A 21,891-nucleotide genomic window follows, 5' to 3' on the forward strand; every position below is an offset into this window, starting at 1 on the left:
CCTAATGAAAATCCAGCAGGCATTTTTTTTTTTTTTTTTTTGCTGAGGAAGATTCCCCTGAGCTAACATCTGTTGCCAATCATCCTCTTTTTGCTTGAGGAAGATTAGCCTTGAGCTAACTTCTGTACCAATCTTCCTCTATTTTGTCTGTGGGTCGCCACCACAATATGGCCACCAACGAGTGGTGTAGGTCCATGCCCGGGAACCGAACACGGGCTGCTAAAGCGGAGCATGCCAAACTTAACCACTAGGCCACCAAGCCGGTCTTCCAGCAGGCTTTTTGATAAAAATTGAAAAGCTGATTTTCAAATTTATACGCAAAAGCCAAGGACATAGAATAGCCAAAACAATTCCGAAAAAGAAAAACAAGAGCATTTATACTATCTGCACTACATACTTTCAAAATTTACTATCAAGCTATGGGAATCAACATAGTGCAGTATTGACTAAGGATACAGGAAGATTAACAGATTGGATGTCTAGAGATAAGATCAGAACACACACAGCCAACCAATTTTTAAAGGTGCCAGGTAATTTAGTGGGGGATAAAGTCTTTTCAACATGGTGCTAAAGACTGGACATCCATATGCAAAAAATTAACTTGGACCATTATCACACACACAAAATAGTAACTTGAAGTGGATCATAGGCCTAAATGTAAGAGCTAAGCTATAAAATTTGAAGAAGAAAACTTAAGAGAAAAATCACCGTAATCTTGGGTTAGGTGATGAAAAACATGAGTCATAAAAGTAAAAATTGATAATTGGATTTCATCAAAATAAAAATTTTTGCTCTTCAAAAGACACTGTTAAGAAAGTGAAAACGAAAACCATTGCTTGGAAAAAATTTTGCAAAATATCTGACAAGAGATTTGTATAATGAATATATAAAAGAACTATTACATCTCAAAAATAAGCAATTTGATTTCTTTTAATGGGGAAAATATTTGAACATACACATGGCCAAAAATAAGATATATGAATGGCTAAAAATAAGCACATAAAAAGCTGCTCAAGAACACTAGCTATTAGCAAAATGTCTGTTAAAATCACAATGAGATTCCCCAGCACACCAATGTGAATGGCTAAAATTAAAAAGACTGACAACACCAAGTGATGGGGAAAACGGAGAGCAACTAGAACTCTTATAAACTGCTGGTAGAAATGTAAAATGGTACAGTCCCTGTGGAAATCTGGCAGTTTCTTACAAAGTTAAAAGTACACTTACCATACAGGCCTGCAATTCCACTCCTAGAAATTTAATCAAAAAAATGAAAACAGGGGCTGGCCCCGTGGCCGAGTGGTTAAGTTCGCGCGCTCTGCTGCAAGCAGCCCAGTGTTTCGTTGGTTCGAATCCTGGGCGCGGACATGGCACTGCTCATCAAACCATGCTGAGGCAGCATCCCACATGCCACAACTACAAGGACCCACAACGAAGAATATACAACTGTGTACTTGGGGGCTTTGGGGAGAAAAAATAAAATAAAATCTTTAAAAAAAAAAAAAATGAAAACAGATGTCTACACAAAGACTTGTACTCAAATGTTCATGGCAGTTTTACTCAAAATAGCCTAAATCTGGAAAAAACCCAAATGTCCATCAACTGGTTAATGGATAAACAATGTGATATATCCATAAAATGCAATACTACTCAGCAACAAAACACTACAAACTACTGACACATGCAACAATGGAGATGAACCTCAAAAGCATTATCCTGAGAAGCCAGACGCAACCAACTACATAATTCTAGAAAAGTCAGTATAGCAACAAAAAGCAGATAGAGGGAAAACACAGTAGGTGAGGAGGTGGAATGACTACAAGGGGACACAACAGAAGTTTTGGGGGTGAAAGAAACGTTCTCTATCATGATTGTGCTGGTAATTACCTGATTCTCTCTGACTGTCAAAACTTGTTAAATTGTACAATTAAAATTGGTGAATCCTATTACGTAAATTATATCTCAATAAAGCTGATTAAAAAATAAAGTACATGCCAAAAGAAAGGATGAGTTTATCATACGTAAGGTTCTTTACAGACATTAGGTGTCAAAGATAAATAAGATACAGTTCTGCACTCAGGTTCCCTCTGACTGAAGAGGCAAACAAGACATATGAACTGATGGTACAGCACAGTGCAATGAAAGAGACATGCACAGGCTGCTAAAGGCAGCCCACAGGAGAAGCATCTAATCCAGCCTGCAGGTGGGGGAGAGAGTTAGGAAAGGCTTCTTGGAAGACGTAACATCTAAGATGTGCCCTAAGTGATAAGAAGCTAGTTATCCATCCATCCATCCATCCATCCATCCACCCATCCATCCAAAGTGACCCAAAGTCTGTTAATAGGAGACAGATTTAAAGATTACATTATAATGAGGTAAATACACATTATAATGAGGTAAATACAATGACAAAATTGTGTGCAGCACATTATGAGAGAACAAAGGATGAGTAATCAAACCAGCCTGAAAGGGTGTAGGAACAGCTTCCTTGAAGTCGACACCCAGAGTTGAGTCTTTAAAGCAGCAATTCACAACAGAAAACGAGCAACTGAATCCCTTAGGAAACTTTTTCTAAACACATATACCTGGGTCCATCCCAGCCACCTGAATCAGAAAATTGAGGATGGAAGATGAGCCATCTGTAGTTTTTTAAAGTTGGCCAGATCATTCTGATGTTAAGAAACACTGCATTGAAAAGCTTAATGACATCGGATTTGGCAATAATTTCTTGTATATGACACCAAAGGTACAGGCAACGAAAGAAAAAAAGTCAAATTGGACTTACAAAAATTTTGGGCATCAAAAGACACTATCAACAGAGTAAAAAGGCAACCATAGAATGGGAGAAAATATTTGCAACTCACATATCTGATACAGGATTAAAATCCGGAGTGCACACAAAACTCCTGAAACTCAACAGCAAAAAACCAAGCAACCCAATTCAAAAAGGAGCAAAAGACTTAAATAGACATTTCTCCAAAGAAGACATATAAATGGCCAATAAGCATATGAAAAGATGCTCAACATCACTACTCATTAGGGAAATGCAAATCAAAACTACAAGGTAGCACCTCATACCCATTAAGGATGGCTACTATCAAAAAACCCAGAAAATAACAACTGTTGGTGAAGATGTGGAGAAATGAGAAACCTTGTGCATTGTTGGTGAGAATGTAAAATAGAACGAACAGTCCCTGTGGAAAACAGTATGGCAGTTCCTCAGAAAATAAAAAATAGGATTATTATATGATCCAGCAATTCCACTTCTGTATATACACCCAAAAGAATTGAAAGCAGTCTCAAAAAGATATTTGTATACCCATGTTCTTAGAAGTATTATTCACAATAGCTAAAACACAGAAGCACCCCAAGTGTCCGCTGACAGACGAATGGAAAAACAAAATGCAGTATATACATACAATGGAATATTATTCAGCCTTAAAAAGGAAGGACCTTCTGACACTACAACATGGATGAAACTTGAGGGCATTATGCTAAGTGAAAGAAGACAATCACAAAGAGACAAATGTTGTATGATGCCACTTATAACAAGTAGAGTGGTCAAAATCAGAGACAAAGCAGAACGATGGTTGCCAGGGGCAGGGGGGAGAGGAAATGGGAGTTTGTTGCTTCAGTTTTACAAGATAAAAAGTTTTGGAGATAGATAGTGGTATTGACAGCATGACATTATGAATATATTTAGTACCACTGAACTGTACACTTCAAAATGGTTAGGATGGTAAATTTAGTTATATATATATTTTACCACAACAGAAAAAGAAACTGCATTGATTCTGAACTTGTTATATACATGAATCACCCGTTATATCTATAATAATAAAACAGCCAACACTTATTGACTGCTTCCTAAGTGCCAGGAACAGTTTTAAGTGCCTTATTTTTTTATCTCATTTAATCCCTACGACAACTCTATGAGGTAGGCACTCTTATGAACATATCTGCACTTTTTAAAAATCTCTCAGGCCTTCACACTCTGCTAACAAGGATGTAAAATGGTGCAACCACTTTGGAAAACAGGTGGCAGTTCTTTAAAAGGTTAAACACAGAGTTATGCTATGACCCAACAATTCCACGCCTACGTGTATGCCTGAGAGAAATGAAAACATATATCCATACAAAAACTTGTGCACAAATGTCCACAGAAGCATTACTCATAATAGCCTAAAAGTGGGAACAATGAAAATGGCCAACACTTGATGAAAGTATAAACAACATGTAGCATATCTACACAAGGGAATATTATTTGACAATAAAAAAGGAATGAAGGGGGCTGGCCTGGTGGCCCAGCAGCTAAGTTCGCACGTTCTGCTTCGGTGGCCTGGGGTTCGCCAGTTCAGATCCCAGGTGCAGACCTACACACCACTTGTCAAGCAATGCTATGGCAGGCGTCCCACATAAAGAAGCAGAGGAAGATGGGCATGGATGTTAGCTCAGGGCCAGTCTTCCTCAGCAAAAAAGAGGAGGATTGGCAGCAGATGTTACCTCAGGGTTAATGTGCCTCAAAAAATCCACTACAAAAATCCACTACAATATAGATGAACCTTGAAAATATTATGCTAAGTAAAAAAAAGCCAGTCGCAAAAGACCACATGTTGTGTGATTCCATTTACATGAAATGTACAGAACAGGCAAATCTACAGAGACAGAAAGTAGGTTAGTGGCTGCCTAGGACTAGGGGTTGGAGGTTGGGGGAGTTGAGCGGCTGCTAACGGGTATGGGGTTTCTTTTTTGGGGTGATGCAACTGTTCTAAAACTGTGGTGATGGCTGCACAAGTCTACATATATCTTAAAAACCAATGAATTGTCCACCTTAAGTGGGTAAATTGTATGGTGTGTGAATTATCTCTCAAATAAAGCTATTATTGAAAAACAAAGATGTCTCAGGGTGGAGGCTGGGTACAAACTTGATCATCAGGCTGTTATTGCAATGCAAGTGCAATTATCTACCACAGAGGTAATCATTCGGCTTCTCATTCTGGAATACTTATAATTTTAGGATTACAAAAGAAACTCCATACATGTTTTGGGTAATGGAACTAATACACTGTAGGATGTCAATACTCAGTATGTTTGGGTCCCTAGCACCAACAATATATCTCCAACGATTCCACAAATACCTCCCAAAAACAAATCAGGAAGATCTGCGGCAGGACTGCAGGCAGAATTTCTAGGGGTGACCTTTCTTTGTCAGCAGCTTCACACCTACAGATGTGCAGATCATTACAGGCCACCAAGCAAACATCTCACAGCTGAAGCTGCATGAGCCTGTCTAAAAATGAATTCCATGTAACAGCCACACGGAGGAAAAATCAAAGCGACATAATTTTTTTTTTTTAGGAAGATTAGCCCTGAGCTAACTGCTGCCAATCTCCTCTTTTTCCTGAGGAAGACTGACCCTGAGCTAACATCCGTGCCCATCTTCCTCTACTTTATACGTGGGACACCTACCACAGCATGGCTTGCCACGAGGTGCCATGTCCGCACCCGGGATCCAAACCGGCAAACCCCGGGCCGCCAAAGCAGAATGTGTGCACTTAACTACTACACCACCGGGCCAGCCCCACGTAATTTTTTAAAATGAAGTTTTGGCTTGATTTTAGCTGTACAAAAGAGAAACTCTATACTCCTTAATTCATACCTTTTTGTTTCTTTTCACAATATAATCATTTATTTATTCAAAAAATAATTACTGAAGGTTGCCCTTACTGTGTGCCAGACACTATTCTAGGTATTGGAGAGACAAACAAAGCCCTGATCCTCATGGAGCTTAAATAAATATGAAAGAGAAAGAGAGAATGTGGTATACCAGATAAACGATGAAGAAAAACAAAGCAGGGAAGAGAAATAAGGAGGTGCTGGGGGGGTGGGTAGAAAATACACACGGTACCAAAAGGAGGGGGATGGGGGGGAGGAGGAGGGAGGGAGGGAGGAGAGGAAGGGAATCAGGGATGACTTCAAGGTTTTTTACCTGACACTGGAACTGCCATTCACAAAAATGGAGAAAAGAGGGTAAGGAACAGGTTTAAGGGAGACAATCAGTCTGGCTTTGGCTATGCTAAATTTAAGGTGCCAATTATACATCCAAGTGGAGCTTTTAAGTGGACATCAAGTCTGGAATTCGGTGAAGTTGAGTTTGGAAATAATTTGTGAGTTAACAGTCTAAAGATGGTACTTAAAGCTCTATCTTGAGACTATCTGTTATGTTTAGTCAACCTATTCCCTAGAGGGTGAGTAAGCTGTTTCTGCTACTTTGCCATTAAAAACACTGCTGCAATGGGGCTGGCCCCGTGGCCGAGCGGTTAAGTTCGCGCGCTCCACTGCCGGCGGCCCAGTGTTTCGTTGGTTCGAATCCTGGGCGCGGACATGACACTGCTCATCAAACCACGCTGAGGCAGCGTCCCGCATGCCACAACTAGATGGACACACAACGAAGAATATACAACTATGTACCAGGGGGCTTTGGGGAGAAAAAAAAAGGAAAAAATAAAATCTTTAAAAAAAAAAAAAAAAACACACTGCTGCAATAAGCATCCTTAGAAATATTTCCTTATGCTATATATATTAACATTTTTATTTGTGTAAGGAAGCTTCCTGAAAATGGACCTATTGATTCAAAGGGTAAATAAATTTTACTAAATACAGCCAGGTGATTTACAAAAAGGTAATAGTAGCTCACACATCCTCAACTGACACATGACAGTGCCCATTTTCCCACACCAGCGAGCAGTGGATATTACTCTAATTCTTCGCCAAATGGATGAAAAAATGGTATCTCATTTTGATATTCATTTCCCTAAATATAATTTGCATATATTCACTGGCCATTTGCAAGCACTCCGCTGTAAAATGTCCACTTTATTACAGAGTTTCTTATCTTTTTCTTATCAACTTATAACTGGGATATTAGAGATATGGAAATTTATCTGGTAATTCGTGGCAGTTATTTCTCCCATACCATATACCATAGAAAACATATTAATTTTTGTGCAAATCTGCCAATCATTTCCTTCACGGCTTCTGGACCACCCTATCTTACTTTAAAACCCCCAAGGTTCTAAACAAATCCCCCTATTTTTTCCTATTACTTTTGTAGTGTTACTTTTTACATTTGTCTTTCATTCACCTGGAAGTTACTTTTGAATACGGTATGAGCGAGGGAGTCTAGGTCTCTTTGCAAGTGAAGAGCCAATTATATCAACTCCATTTATTAAGTAAACCATCCTTTCCCACTGAAATGCACCATTATCATATGCCTGACTCACCTGGGCAGCCATGCAATCTTGACTAGAAATAAATTCTGCATAAAAGCCTGACTAGGAAAGTCAAAGTGCCCTAGAACTTCATAAAAATATGCAAATTACACAGAACAGTGACATACAAAACTCAGAGTCAAGAATGCACTAAGGGAAGGGGAACAAGAGCACAAGTGAAAGAAGACAGCAACACGGCTGCTTCTTGACTTGTGCTCTGCCCTTGCCATGATGACCAGTCCAGAACAAGGCACAGAGAGTAGGCACTTAAACTAAAACAGAAAAGGCTTCATTTATCTTGAGATTCCTGGCTCCCTCCAGTTTGTCCTGTCCCAGAGCTTTCATGGTTGGTTCCACCCACATGAACTGAAGCCTGAAGCTGCCCTGGCTGACACTCGGGGATCAGTCCTCAGAAGGTCTCCAGACAGCTCTGTTTGGCTGGAACAGCTGTAACATCCCATCACTGCCAAAGTTACCAGTTCATTTAAACTGTGGACAAACCTGAAACAGTGTTCGTGGTTTTTGACCAAAATATCTAAATCAAGACAGCTAAATGGTAATTCAGAAAGTGATTCAATGAAGGGATGGCAGTAAGGAAATGAGAGTTTGGTTTTTTTTCTTAAGCTCATAAAATGCTAAGGAAAAGAAATTCTGTAGGTCCAGTGGCCCTGCCCAACTCCGGGTGGAATGTACTAGCACCTTCCCCCCATTCAACCTATGTCTGGTGAGTGTGTGTGCGTGTGCGTGTGTGTGTGTGTGTGTGTGTGTGTGTGTGAGGGAGAGAGACAGAGAGAGAGAGAGATAAAAAGAGAGAAAGAGGGAAGAAGGAACTATCCCTCATTGCTCTCTGGGCACTGGCCCACTCCTTCCCACTCCTAATCACATGTTGGTTTAGAAATATAAAAAGCAGCTATTTACAAAACCTAAAGATGAGTCCCCCTGCATTTGAGAGGGTAACAGATGCTTTATGACAAATTAGAAAAGAAGAAAGGAGACAAGTATCTAGTCAGTCTAATCAAGGGGAGAGCATGAAATAGCCAGAATGACTATACACCGTTCTCCACTAATGTCTCTAGATAGCAAATACTAAAGGCATTTACCAAAGCTTTTCTGCTTCAAAAGCTACCCTCAGTGAAGAATGAAGAACAGAAAGATGGGTAAAGCCTAGGCTAACACTCATAAAGATGCCACAAAAAACGTCCAACTTCTCATTCATGACTAGCTGGTGTGAGGTCTCCCTGTGCAGCTACCTGGACAGTAAATAAAAACACTCCCTGATTACTTCAGCGTTCTTTCCTTCACACGAAGGAAAAAGAGTGCTTAACTTGAGCCTCCTAGTGAGCTCTGCATGCGTGCTACCTCCATTTTCCTATCTTCTCTTTCTCTCCTCCTTGTTCCCAACATTCTTGCTTCCTACCGGGCCTGGAGGAGACCCAGCACAGCCATCAGCTGCCTCTCCCTCCTTGAAGGAAACCAGGGGACTTGCTGCTTAGGGGAACAGTGGTCCCCGCCTTCTTGCACTCCCTATTTTGACTTTGCACCCCAACAGCCTGAGTCTAGGCTGAATGTAGAACTCGCTGTCTCAATCAGCACGATCTATTTAACCACGATCAAAACCACTCACACAGCAGCAGGCCAATTCCAAACCAACAAATGAAAGACTCCTTTCACACGATCAAGTGCACTGATTTACCACGAATCTATTTGAAGTGGGAAACAGGTTTTTTAAATTGTTAAGGACTCTCTGCAAGCTCTCATTAATATGACTTTGAAAAGAAGGAAAAGAGACAGAGCCTTAAAACCCTCATCCCAGCAGTATGAACAACTCCCAAAAAAAGTTAACAGGTTGAGATGCTATTGTGACTAGACCTCATGGAGAGTTCTCAGACACTCTCCAATTATAATGAGGTAAATTATATTCCTTTTGAGAGTCTGTGAGTCCACTCCAAGTGTTTCTATTTCAATAGCTGATAGAGTATCAAAGGAGAAAAATATCCCAAGGGAGAAAATAAAACTTTCGCTGTCACAGGCTGATTCTGGCATGTGAAAAAAGACAGCACAGTAGCAGGGCTGACCCTTGCTGGTAAAGCAGTTGGAGAATAAATGCAGGCTTTACACGGGGCCCAGCAAAACTTACAAGCACATCAGCGGGCTAGAGAATTGGCAGGAAGAATAAATCTCTGCATCACTACAAAATCCCACTCACTCCATCCACCACTGCCTCAGACGCAAACTCACACCCACACACTGCAAAAGTCTCCGGTCCCTGGGAAGGGATCTGTAGCAAACATATTAACAAACACATATTCATACTTACCTGCAAATTTACATATCGCTGGGGAAAGGTGTGGTAGCAATGGATGGGAGGTGTTGAAAAGGGTGTACCTTAGAGTCTGCTTCATTTCATGATTTTAATTAGTTTGACAGTCCAATGGGGGAAGGACCACTACCAATGAATGTCTGACTCACGGACCAGGTGACACCACTTGTTAAAGACAATCTCAGGCCACTCTCATGATCTCTGTGGTCTTTCTAAAAATGGGTAAAACTAATGATCAGGTTTGCTATGCTGAAGTTGCTGAGTCTACTACAGCTCCCGTTGGAGAAGTTCCGCTGTGTGACACCAAATCACTTTTAGTTCTGTGAAGCCTGATAAATGGAAATCCCTACATTCAAGTCATTCTTTTATCCTCCATCCTTAAAATTCAGCGATTTTCTTTAAATATAGATCACTCTGATCTTTGTTGACCTCACCTCAGCAATCTCTCAGAGCCCATATAAAACATGGAAAAATAACGAAATAACAAAACCTATGAGCTGTTTTATTTAACACATTACCCCTGCACTATGTGCCTACCATATTGTGCTTAGCACTAAGATACAAAGATGAGTAAGATACTAACACTTAGAAAATACACAATTCCACATCATATGTCATATAATGAACACTACAGAGAAAGTCACTGCCTCATGATGACAGCCATTAGCTTTGTTCTAAAAGCAGATGTGAAGTTGTTGAGCTCATAAAAGGAATTATAGGTCATAATATGGAGCCAAAATAAGACTCCATGATTCTACTTTAAATGCCAAAGACCCAAGTTTGCACATAATAAGTCATAGGCCTTATGGAGTACATTACTTGTTGCTGACCCTCAGCCACTGCCCACTCCTTCCTTGCCCGAGAACCCTCAGGGCCACCGGGCCCCTTCCCAAACCTAGGAGAAGAGCACAGACGTGCCCATCAGGGGATTCTTTTATCACTTAGGCGCACCAGAGGCTGGTCTAGGGCAGGCACCTAACCCAGGCCTGGCCAAGGAGACCAAACAGGATGCATGCTAGGGGGTTCCTGGGAAAGATTTTCCTCATTTCAAAAGGAGATACAAGAGAAGAAACTCCCCTTCCTGTCTGCCTTTGAATACAGCTGTGTGAGGATGTGATGCCTGGAGCTGTGGCGGTCCCCTGGTGACTGTGAGGGGACAAGCCCAAGGAAGAAAGTCAACAAACCAAAGAAGGCAGAACAGAAAGAGGGGAAGCACCTGGGTGCCTGATGGTGCCATTGTGCCCCTCATTTACCAATCTTAGGTGACAGCATGAGTTTTACTCATTGTTCATGCCACACGTAGCTTAGTATTCTGTTACTTGCAGCTGAAAGCATCCTGGCTGATACAGACCATTTAAAAAAAAAGCAGGGATCAGACAGGTTCAGACCCCAGAGTGATCTCTTACGCAACTGCAGAACGCAGAAAGGAAAACCACTTACTCTCTTTCAGGGCATTTATATCCCTCTCCAAAGACGCGCTCCCATCAAAGCTAACTGGAGCCTAAACTAACTGCCCAGAAAATCCAGCTGGACTCAGCATCAGAGGATTGCACTCCATTTTCTGAAGCTGTGGCAAGATCAAATCACCTGACTAACTGTTGCCAAACCACTTCAAGTCCCCCAGGAGCATCACAAAGTAGCCCTTGGTGTGCCAGCATCCACAGGAGCCTAATTTGCTTTCCCTATCTTTGCAATTTTGGACCAGAACGCTGGAGGCAATGTTAACCATGGCGTACAGATAAGATATAGGTATGCATGTCCTTATGTGGATAATCAGTTTCCACAGAGTGCCCAATATATGCAAGATACTTATCTTGGGACCAATACGGTAAAGGATTCCAAACAACTGAAAATAAAGAAAACAGACTGTCCTTTAAAACTCAAAATATATAAATGAGTATAATGTGTGAAGTCTCTCTTAATGACCCTAGGTTACATCATCTCCCTCTCCTGAATGCATATACCATTCAACAGAGTCTACAGTGTTAAGGGAACCTATGAAAATGATCAACACAATTATTTATATATGTGTGTGTATATATAAATATAATATATATTTATAATAAATATATTAATTTGTTAATATGCTGGAATAGTAGGATCAAAAAATTGTATTGGAAGGTATTAACATAAATTACTACTACTGCTAATGATAATAATAGCTAGCACTAAGAGTGCTAGTTTGGGCCAGGCATTATTCTAAACATCTGACATGCAACTCATTAAATCTTCACAACAACCCTAACAGGTAGATATTATTATCATCCATGTTTTACAAATAAGAAAACTGAGACATAGAGAAAATAAGCAACTTTCCCAGAGTCACACAGTCAGGGAGTGGCAGACCCAGGATTCCAACCCAGGTCCTCTGGCTCCAGAGTCTTATTCATTATACTGTCTCCATAATTAGCTAATGCTCTAAATTAAAATCATTCATAACAGTGATTTCAATTGCTCTGAGTCATTAAATAATTATAATAGAAATTGCAATATGTGTCTTAATAATGAGTGAAAAAAATGATTCAAAGCCTACAAGGATATGAGACAGTATATCTGTTGGAAAGTTACCAAAGATTTCAATATTACACCCTATCAAAGGGCATTTACTCAGGACAAAGATTCCAGTGGCTCTTGAAGACCGTAAAATACAAGCTGACTAGATATACACCATCCAGACTGATAAATTCAGAAACATTTTATCTATCCTAGATCTATCAAGATCACAGATCACCAAGATAGACAAGATCATCAAAATAGCCAAACAATGAAATGGTTATTGAAGCACAAAGACTCAGAAGGAAAGGGTGGCCTTACTCACTACAATCATGGAACCACCTTGGAGCACTGACACCATCACCAAGCTGTCCTTCTCTGGATTGCTGGAGCTCGCTCCTCCCTCCAGCTCCGAAACGTAAGATAAACTTGAACTGTGTATGTGTGCAGGTGTAAAAGATAACATTTGTTAGAGGTCAGAATTCAGCGCTGTTGGTGACCTGACTTAGACCAAACTCATCACTGTAACTCTGACTTTGACACACTTAAGACCTTCATCACCGGCTCAGCACATGGTGAACTGCATTATGTAACCTTTACCGGAACACAGCTCGTATTTCCACCCAGCCTACAAGCTCCCAAAGGGTGAGCACTACACTAAACATGTTGTGTTCTGACAGCATCTAGAACAAATGAGGAACCTAGTAATCTAGTCACTCAGTAAACATGTGCTGAATCCATGACTGAATGATAAGAAGTAAATAATTCAAGGAACAAAGAACAAAAGGCAAATTGCGAGGCAAAATGTGTCAGCCTGAGATATGAATTATCGTATGTACTTTCTCCCCAGATTATCAGGTTCTCAAAAGAGCATAAAAGAACAGGCTGACAGACAGTCATCTAATGATTTTAAAGATGAAAAGGGAACTGTTTCTCCGTACCTTTAATCAAAGCACCTTGATCATATTTGGTATTTAACCAGTAAATTCAAGAATACAAGCTTCTTGGTCACCAAGTTTATATCCTTCTGTTTCTTTTATAAGGACTGAGTGGAAATTAAATGTAAACAAGCAAAACAGTTTGAGAATAAAATTCTACTGGCCCTATCCGATCAGCCTAAGGTTAAAAAGACGTCTATGGACAAAATTCCAGGATTATTAACACCAATCTGTCAGTACCCAAGCAAGACTCTAACTCAACTCCATTTCCTGTTCTCCTTTACATATACCTGGGATAGTAACACTGACCTACTTTACAGAACTATCTTGAGGATTCATCAGCTTAAAAATGCTAAGCACAACGAGATGAAGAGAGCTTAAAATACATATAGTTAACCACTTTTACAATTAACAAATGAACTGAGTCTCTTGTATCACAATGCAACACTGCAAATTTTAAGTCACAAATACCTTGCATTAAAGAATATGCTCATTAATAAGTATATATTTTCTAAAACAGTCAAATGTCTTTAAAGAAGTAAGCTGAGTACCATACACAGAAAAAAGTAATTTTTGATTAACCAAACCACAAAATAAAATTAAACGACGTTTGACAAAATTATTAAATGACAATTACTAAATGACAAATGATCCCTAGGCCTCTGGACCAGAAAGGTGTCCACTCAGCTATCAAAGAAGTCAACACAGTCCACAGGGTTTGATTACTACTATTATCAACATCATCAGAAAGAGCTGTGCAGCCTCCTCAACCTACTGCCATTCCTAATCAGGAAGGGACAGGGCCCAGAACAGGTGCAATGTTGAGATCTGAACATTTCCTATGGCACCTTCTGCCTTTTATATCAGAGTAATGCCCATGGAAACACGCACTTCAATAATAGGAAGTCATTACAAGTTTCTTCTACTTCCTTTCAGCTCAACTAGTTTGCTTTTTGGCAAAAGCTGATTAACATGACAGAGTTATTGCGTCCTTCAGATGCCCGAGAGCAACCTGATAAGCTAGTTGAAAGTGTTACAGGGGTAGCAGCAACCACAGCTCTGGGAACTGACGCTTTTTGCAATGTTCTGCTTTATAAACCTCATTTATCAAACAGTGGGAGAACTGTTACATATGGTGATGGGCATTATGGAAATGCTTAGATGGAATACAAAATGTGAATATGAATTGGAATAAATTACCTGCAAGAGAGAACTAACTCAGGAGGAAGTGAAAGGAACCAATCACAAATATGAATCAAACAGGGCTGCACAGAAATGTCAGAGTCTGCTTATAAATTGTTACCCTTGGGGTTCACCATGAAAAGCTTTCCTGGGATGTCTATGTAGAATTTTTTAAATTTAACATAGTCAAATCAGATTAAACTAAATAACTGCACCCTGCCCCAGTTCTTGCCTACTCAAGATAGGCAGAAAGGTTAGAGGAGGTTTACATAAATTCAGTCATCACTAATAACACAAGGAGTAGCTTATGCTAAAGTCCCAATGTGGGAAATCAGGGTATGTATGGGGAAAGGCAAACCGTCCACTGAGCTGGATGGGAATGAGAGAAGCATGGTGAATTGAGGTAAAATTTATGAATTTTTTTCTCAGAGCAACGAGTTTCTATTTTAGCTTAGTAAAATATTTCAAGATTTGCTTAATGTTCAGTTATAGATTAATCACTTTACTTATTAAAAAATCATCATTTAGGAAAAAACCCATGTTTTGTTTGCTTGCTTTATTCAAAAAAGAAGAGGCACACAAGTCTTCCCATAATGCAGCTCTGTAACTGTATGTCTTAGGAAATCAGGAAATGAATTCATGGGCAAAAATATGAGGAAATTAGTTACCAAAAATCCTACAATGCCCTAATCGATGAAACTTCTCTGATATTTGGGGGGAGATAAGGTTGATATCACAACGAAAGGGAGAGAATGAAGGAGAGAAAAGTCTTATGGGAGAAGAATATGCAAAACAGTTATAATCCAATACGTTTTTTAAAAAGCTAGACATTGAGGATAGATGGGGCTCTGATATTCTGCCGACGAAAAACACTTCTGGGAATCAGAGGCCTCTCTGCCCTTTGCTGAAGCACAAATGAATGAGTCATGGACACACCTAAGCTAGAACCCGAGGCTGCCCGACACACTGGGAAAACATCTGGGCCTGCCCACCGCGGGAGTTTCAATATCCACGTGTCCTTGAACCACCCTCTGCCCACCACACAGACGCACCCACAAAGCTGGTCACATAAGGCCAGCAGTAAGGAGAGAAATAGGAGTAAGGAAGGCACAGAAGCCTCAGGAGCAGCAAAAGCCATAGGAAACTATCAGATGTCCTCGAGGAGGAAAAAAAGCAGCCACTCTTAAAATCGCTGTGGAGTGCTTCATACTACTGCTCTGTCACACGTACAGGATGATGCCTCTGAAAAAACGAATCCGTTTACCTTGCAGCTGTGCCATTTAGAGACAAAGTGTAAGACCTGATACTTAATGACTGGCAGGACAGACTCAAGGCACACATTCAAACAGAATAGTTTCATCCTGCTACATCCGCCACTCCACCACCTTCCTCCACCTTTCTTTCCTCTTCACTCTTTTTAATCCTTCATACTGCAAAGTCCTTTGGTCTAGGCATTGACTGCCGAGTGGAAGTAATAGACCTGCCCCACTGTCCCCAGAAACACCTCTCTAGGGAGGTGGCCTTCAACCAAGCTCCCTCTCCAAAGACCACAGGGGTTACTTGGGGGTAGCAGTCCTGTGGGCCAGGGCCACCACAGGCTACCTGAAACAGGGTCTGTCTGTCACTGTCTTCCCCTCCATGTCGAGTGGCTCTCCAGGTACAGTTCTCAATAAGCACAGACAGAAAACAAGCTCATTCTTTTTCCCACTCATTATAAATAAACCCCTATGGTACACAGATTTAGAACACACCTACCTACCAATGAAAAAGTTGAAGAGAGGGAGGCGCCCACCCACATAATCTTTCCATTCAGAGAGGCACTATTCCGCAGCAGCGACGGAGTTTATAATTAACAGACAAGCTTAACCAACACAGAAACTTCTGGAATCGGTTGTAATTTACACTAGAGCCTTGCTTATTCCAAATTTAGAGTACAAGCACAGGCTGGATTCCGTGGTTGGATCCGAAAGCGTTCTGAGCACCCTCCTGCGCGAGCTTCTTGCAGTCACCCAGCCCTGCCTCCAGGGGGCGGCTGCTGGCCGTGAGGCGCCGGCGGATCCGGCAGCACAGCTGCCGCTCCGACTCCGCTCCCTGACCCCGCTCCCTGCCCGAGGCCCGCGGGTGCCGCCACCAGCCCACAGAGCCACCGGGAGCCCTGAGGTGTGCTCCCCAGGGTGCCTTCCAGAGATCTGCTCTCAGTGCACTGCGAGGTGTGGCCTCCCTACCCTGCCCAGGGCGACCCCTCCGACCCGGGCTAGGACGACCGTGTGCAGGAGGCCCGCCTGACAGAGCGCACGGATGGAGGCACGGCCGGAGCGGGCGGCCTCGCAGGCCAGGGCAGCTGGGCCGAGCGTCTTCACCAGGGGAATCGACGTCATCAGGAGCTCCAGCGCAGCAGGAAGCCTCCTCCTCTCACGGAAAAGGGAAGTGAGGCTCCGAAATCCAGAGTCAGAGGAGTACCGCTCCACCAGATTTGTCTGACCCCAGAGGTCATCTAACCAGGCAGTCTTTGCACGAGTGCTGGGAAGGTCTCCTCCGGGTCCCCAAAATACCCCCTTCAAAGGCTGGCCAGGGTGGAGACAAGTCCTTCAAGGATCACAGGTGTGAAGAGGGCCGTAATTAAGGGTCTCTGAGTCCTGGCGGGATATAGACATTCCAGTAGGAAGGAGCACGCTGTTGGGCGGCGGGTGACCTGCCACTAACCCTCTGTAGGCTCCAGCTGTCAGACACTGGCTCACACTGGGAAAGAGGACGAGCAGGAGCTTCATGTCAGACCGTGAGTTTTCACAGGAGGAGGGAAAAGAAGAGCTTCTCCAATGTGAAAGCCATTTCTAAAAGCCAAAAATCTCCTGCCACCTCCCTAAGAGTTGTATATTATACTTCTGTATATACTGATTGGTAAAACATAATGAATAGGACATACTAACTGGAATGAATGGCACTTTTAACTGAATTCTTATTTTAGTGAAGAGGCTCTACTTACATTTGACGCCCTGTACTATCCAGTACCTTCTACCTATAAAGGTGTACATATGGACAACACTACCAACCCCTTCCTTGAAATCCCCTGAGTTCAGGGCGCACAGGTTAGAGAAACCCTGGCTGGAACAGCGGGTATTGCTCCAAGTGAGCAGGCTGGTGGGATGTCTCAGGGAGGGCTCCCAAGAGGGAACCCGGAGGCAAAGAATGGGCAAGGAGTCCACAAACCACACTCCATACACTTTGCTTAAGACCAGCCTCACAGCCCTGCACCCAATAGTCAACACAAAAACTAATGACTATAAATTAATACTGGCATTTGGGCAGGGGAACTCTGGACCACAGCCACATGCTACAGGAGGGAATAAATAGGAGAAAAGGAGCCCATGTCACAGAAAAAAACTAGCTTATCTTAATGCCAAACTGACTTGGCCAAATGAAAACAAAAGAGTAAAATCATATAGAAAAAACAGCAAGGCTGTTCTTTAAGGAAGCTTCAGTATTTTGATTTGATTTGGACTAAATAAAAAAGACAGCAAGTAACAAAGACAATGGCATATGCCCATGCCAGTATGACAAATCAATAGGGCCACAATTTAAGACCCTATCTTATCATTTCTCACCAAAAGGAGACTCACTGAAACATCATCACTACCACTCTGAATGTAGCTGAAATGCAAGACTGAGGAAGTCCCTCATAGATCCACGCTACATAGATACGGAAGGTCACACAGGTTCTTTAGGGAGAAAATGTGGGAAGAAAAAAAATCCAAACCAATACAGGTTAAATATGCACAGCACCTGTTATAAATAAACAAAAGACATGAGAACTTAAGGAATCTAATTAGCCACCTACCTTTTCAGTTGATCTTCTCTCACTACACTCCATCACCAGTTTCACCACACTATTCAACGTTCTCTGAACAAGGACTGCAACTTCGTACCCATGCCTTTATCACTGGGAACACTCCAGTGTGCAATAAGCTTGGTGTTCCTGCCATATTCATACACATACACACACACACACACACAAACACACTTGCTACTCATGCATCCTATTCGACCCTCAAAGGCAGGATGAACCCCACCTCGCCCATCATATTCTTCAACTTACTTCACACATCCTTTCCACAGAGGATCCCTGGAGCCGCATCATCACTCTCTCACTTGTCTTTCTACTCACAACACCAAGCACAGTGCTTAGTGCAAAATGCTTAACAAGAGCATTTTGCAGACATGGATGGACCTTGAGGGTATTATTTTAAGTGAAATAACCCAGACAGAGAAAGACAAACACTGTATGATTTCACTCATATGTGAACTAACACATGGACAAAGAGAATAGATTAGTGGTCACCAAGCGGAATGGGGTTAGGGGGTGGGCAAAAGGGGCACATTTATATGGTGACCGACAAATAATAACGTACAACTAAAATTTCACAATGTTATAAACTATTATGACCTCAATAAATTTTTTTTTAAAAAGGCATGCTGTAGAAATAAATGAATGAACAGGGAATTAGGAGGAAACATTAGGGCAAGTTGCTTCTGAGATTGATTGTCTGAGGACTACCTATTCACAAAACAATCATATTGTCTTAGCATTCGATTACTGGGGAAAATCTATTTCTCTAACTCTGAACTAACTAGTCAACTTCCCTCCCCTGGTAACTGATATTACATATGTTACCTAATAAGGTAAAAAGGAAAAGTCTGGTTTTCCATCAAAAGGCTTGAATTAGACACACAAGTTCCAAAAAGTAGGGATCCCTGAACCATTCAAAGAGCCTCCTGAAAGAGTAACACTCAGTGAAGGAGTCTTTGACCAGCTCTTCCCCCTGCTTAGCCTTTCTCGCCAATCAACAAGGCAGGCCAGGTGCACTCACCTGGCTTGTTTCCTTCCCTCTCGTGGCCCAGCTGGCCCTTGGTGTTCAAACCGCATGTATAGACTTCCCCATCCTCCAGAAGGAACACGGAGTGGTTTCCTCCACAGGCCACTTCCTTGACGCTTCTATCCGATATGAATCCACACACCTGTGGTTCAGCCACAATGCCCTGCAGGTTGGTGCTGATCCCAGGTTGGCCCAGAGACCAATATCCCCAACATAACATTGTTCTTATCCTTCAGGGAGTCATGTAGCCTAGAAGAGAGTTTTGTAAAAGAGGTTAAAAAAAAAGGATCAAAGAAAATCACTTTAAGTAATAAATGTAATCAATTAAAAAATAACTTCTGGGGCTGGCCCGGTGGTGTAATGGTCAGGTTCTCACATTCATGGGTTCGGATCCTGGGCGTGGACCTACACACCACTTGTCAAGCCATGCTGTGGCGGCATCCCACATACAGAATGGAGGAAGATTGGCACAGATGTTAGCTCAGCAACAATCTTCCTCAAGCAAAAAGAGGAAGATTGGCAACAGACGTTAGCTCAGGACCAATCTTCCTCACAAAAAAATAAAAATAAAAAAATTAAATAAAATAAACTTCCCCTTGATACTCTTCAGATACCTTGCATCCCAAAATAGCACACATTAATATTGTTGAAAGTAGTTATGTTATAATAATGCTATTTTTGTGTTTTAGTAAGAGTTTTGAAAAACATTTCTAAACAAATTTTGTTTGTGTAAATGAATAGTGGACACAAACAGAATGTGGTTTTCAGATCACTGAGGAGAAACTCTGAGTCCAAGAAATTGCTACAACAATTTCTGCAAACCATTATAACAGTTTTATAACCATAATAACAGCTTTTAAATGAACCTCATGACTTCACCTCGTCCTTTCTAGGTGCACCTTTCCTTTGAGTTTTCTGCTTATTTAATTTTTTTAAACATTCTGAACTAATTAACTCCTTTCGGTAACCTATTGTTAGCATGGATAGTAGCAAGGCACCAACTGAAATGAAAATGAGAAATGAAAAAAAAAATGTTATCTTCCCTGCCATTCCCCCTTACACATCCTTCGGGATCTAAGTCAAGCTTCACTTCCTACCTGAGCCTCTGGGGACCATTTCAGCCAGTCAGCCTGCATCCCTCTGACACATCTACTATCCTGCCCTGACTGGAGACTTTCTCTGTATCCTATAACTTAATTCCTCAGCCAAATTTTAATCACCTTAAACAGAGACCACAGTGTAACATACACCTCTTCAATTTAGCAGGTACTCAATCAACTTTTGGCTGACTGATTACTGCTGACTCTAGACCAAAGTTTCACTCTCTTTTAAAAATTCATGCTTCCCTTTCACACAAAGAAAAACAGAATCTCATCTCTTTCTACCAATTCACACCCACAAGGATGGCTACAATCAAAAAGCAGAGATAAGAACAAGTGTTGGAGAGGATGTGGAGAAACTGGAGCCCTCCTACACGGCTGGTGGGACTGCAACATGGTGCAAGTGCTTTTGGAAAACAGGCTGGCAGCTCCTCAAAAGGCTAAATGTAAGAGTGACCATATGATCCAGCAATTTCACTCCTAGGTATACACCCAAAGAACTGCAAACATACATCCACACAAGAACTTGTACACAATGTTCACAGCAGCATTATTCACAATACCAAAAGGTGGAAATAACCATCAATTGATGAATGGATACACAAAATGTGCTATTTCCATACAATGGAATATTACCTGGCTACCCATAGTAATGCTATCTGCCTTACTCTCGGAACTCTTATGGCTTTCAGGAAAGGCAGGAAAAGATCCAAAATAAAATATAAAAGTAAATCTCAATTTACTGTCTTAACCAGAAGGTTCTGCTTCTTCTCAAGATTTTTGTTCCTTGTCTAGACGCTAGAACTACAAAGATATTAATCTTAAATGCTATTCTTTGAGTTAACTGCAAAGGAAGCAGAGATAAAATGCAAACTGGAGGTAGGAGTGGATATACATTTAAAAAGACCAGCAAGATCACATAATCTTTTCATAATTTAATTTTCCCAATTTGCTAAATTGCTGTATCCACACTACCATCTTTCTTCATTTTTAATGTTTCACGAATTTGTCTTCTCTCTCCTACCAAGACTTACATAAGCAACATCACAGTTCTCACTATACATCAGTCACAGTGCCATTAAGCATTTTATATGATTATCTCATTTCATCTTCACAACAACCCTATGCCATAAGTACTATTTTTAGCCTCATTTTCAGAAAAAGCAAGGCTCAGAGAGATTAAGAAGCATACCCATCTATAAGGAACCAGAACCATGCTATGAATCTAAATCTAGGTCTGATGCCAATGTCCACACTCTTCTCCACTGAGCTACGCTGCCACCCAAGTAGATTTACATGTCACCTACAGAAGCAAGAACACAAAAAATACTTGTGGAATGACTAAATTGTAGTCAGTATACAATAGAGGATGTCCTGGAAACTTGAAGATAAAGTTGCCCCTTGAGAGTGAAACTAGTCAGAATTAAGAGATAATGGATGAGATTAGGCAGCTGTAGCCTTAAGCCATCCCCCTATCCAGCCAAGGACAGCCTAGCTAAAAATACGGTACCAAGAAGCTATGATCGTATGTCTACACAAAGATCTATAAACAATGCCCACAGCAGCTTTATTCATACTAAACAAAAATGGCAACAACCCAAATGTCTAGCAACAGGAGCATGGATAAACAGACTGCAATATACTCACACAGTGGTACACTACTCGTCAATAAAGGGGGTGGCGGGGAGGCCATGACTGAAACGCACTGATGTAAAA

The 21,891-nt window shown here is 41.4% G+C and overlaps 1 protein-coding gene across 11 annotated transcripts in view; it reads right to left on the minus strand.

Annotated features, from left to right (window-relative positions):
* HERC3 (HECT and RLD domain containing E3 ubiquitin protein ligase 3) overlaps positions 1–21,891 on the minus strand; it is a 98,055-nt gene that overhangs the window by 66,108 nt on the left and 10,056 nt on the right. For 9 of the 11 annotated variants that reach the window (XM_023637727.2, XM_023637728.2, XM_023637730.2 and 6 more), the window contains one exon: positions 19,070–19,324. The exons of the other annotated variants lie outside the window; for them this stretch is intronic. In XM_023637727.2, coding sequence (XP_023493495.1) covers positions 19,070–19,295 — 226 coding nt within the window. In that variant the 5' untranslated portion in view covers positions 19,296–19,324. The remainder of the gene's footprint in view (positions 1–19,069; positions 19,325–21,891) is intronic. 11 annotated transcript variants of the gene reach the window in all.

Source organism: Equus caballus, chromosome 3 (genome assembly GCF_041296265.1).
Source record: "Equus caballus isolate H_3958 breed thoroughbred chromosome 3, TB-T2T, whole genome shotgun sequence".
Lineage (NCBI taxonomy): Eukaryota > Metazoa > Chordata > Mammalia > Perissodactyla > Equidae > Equus > Equus caballus.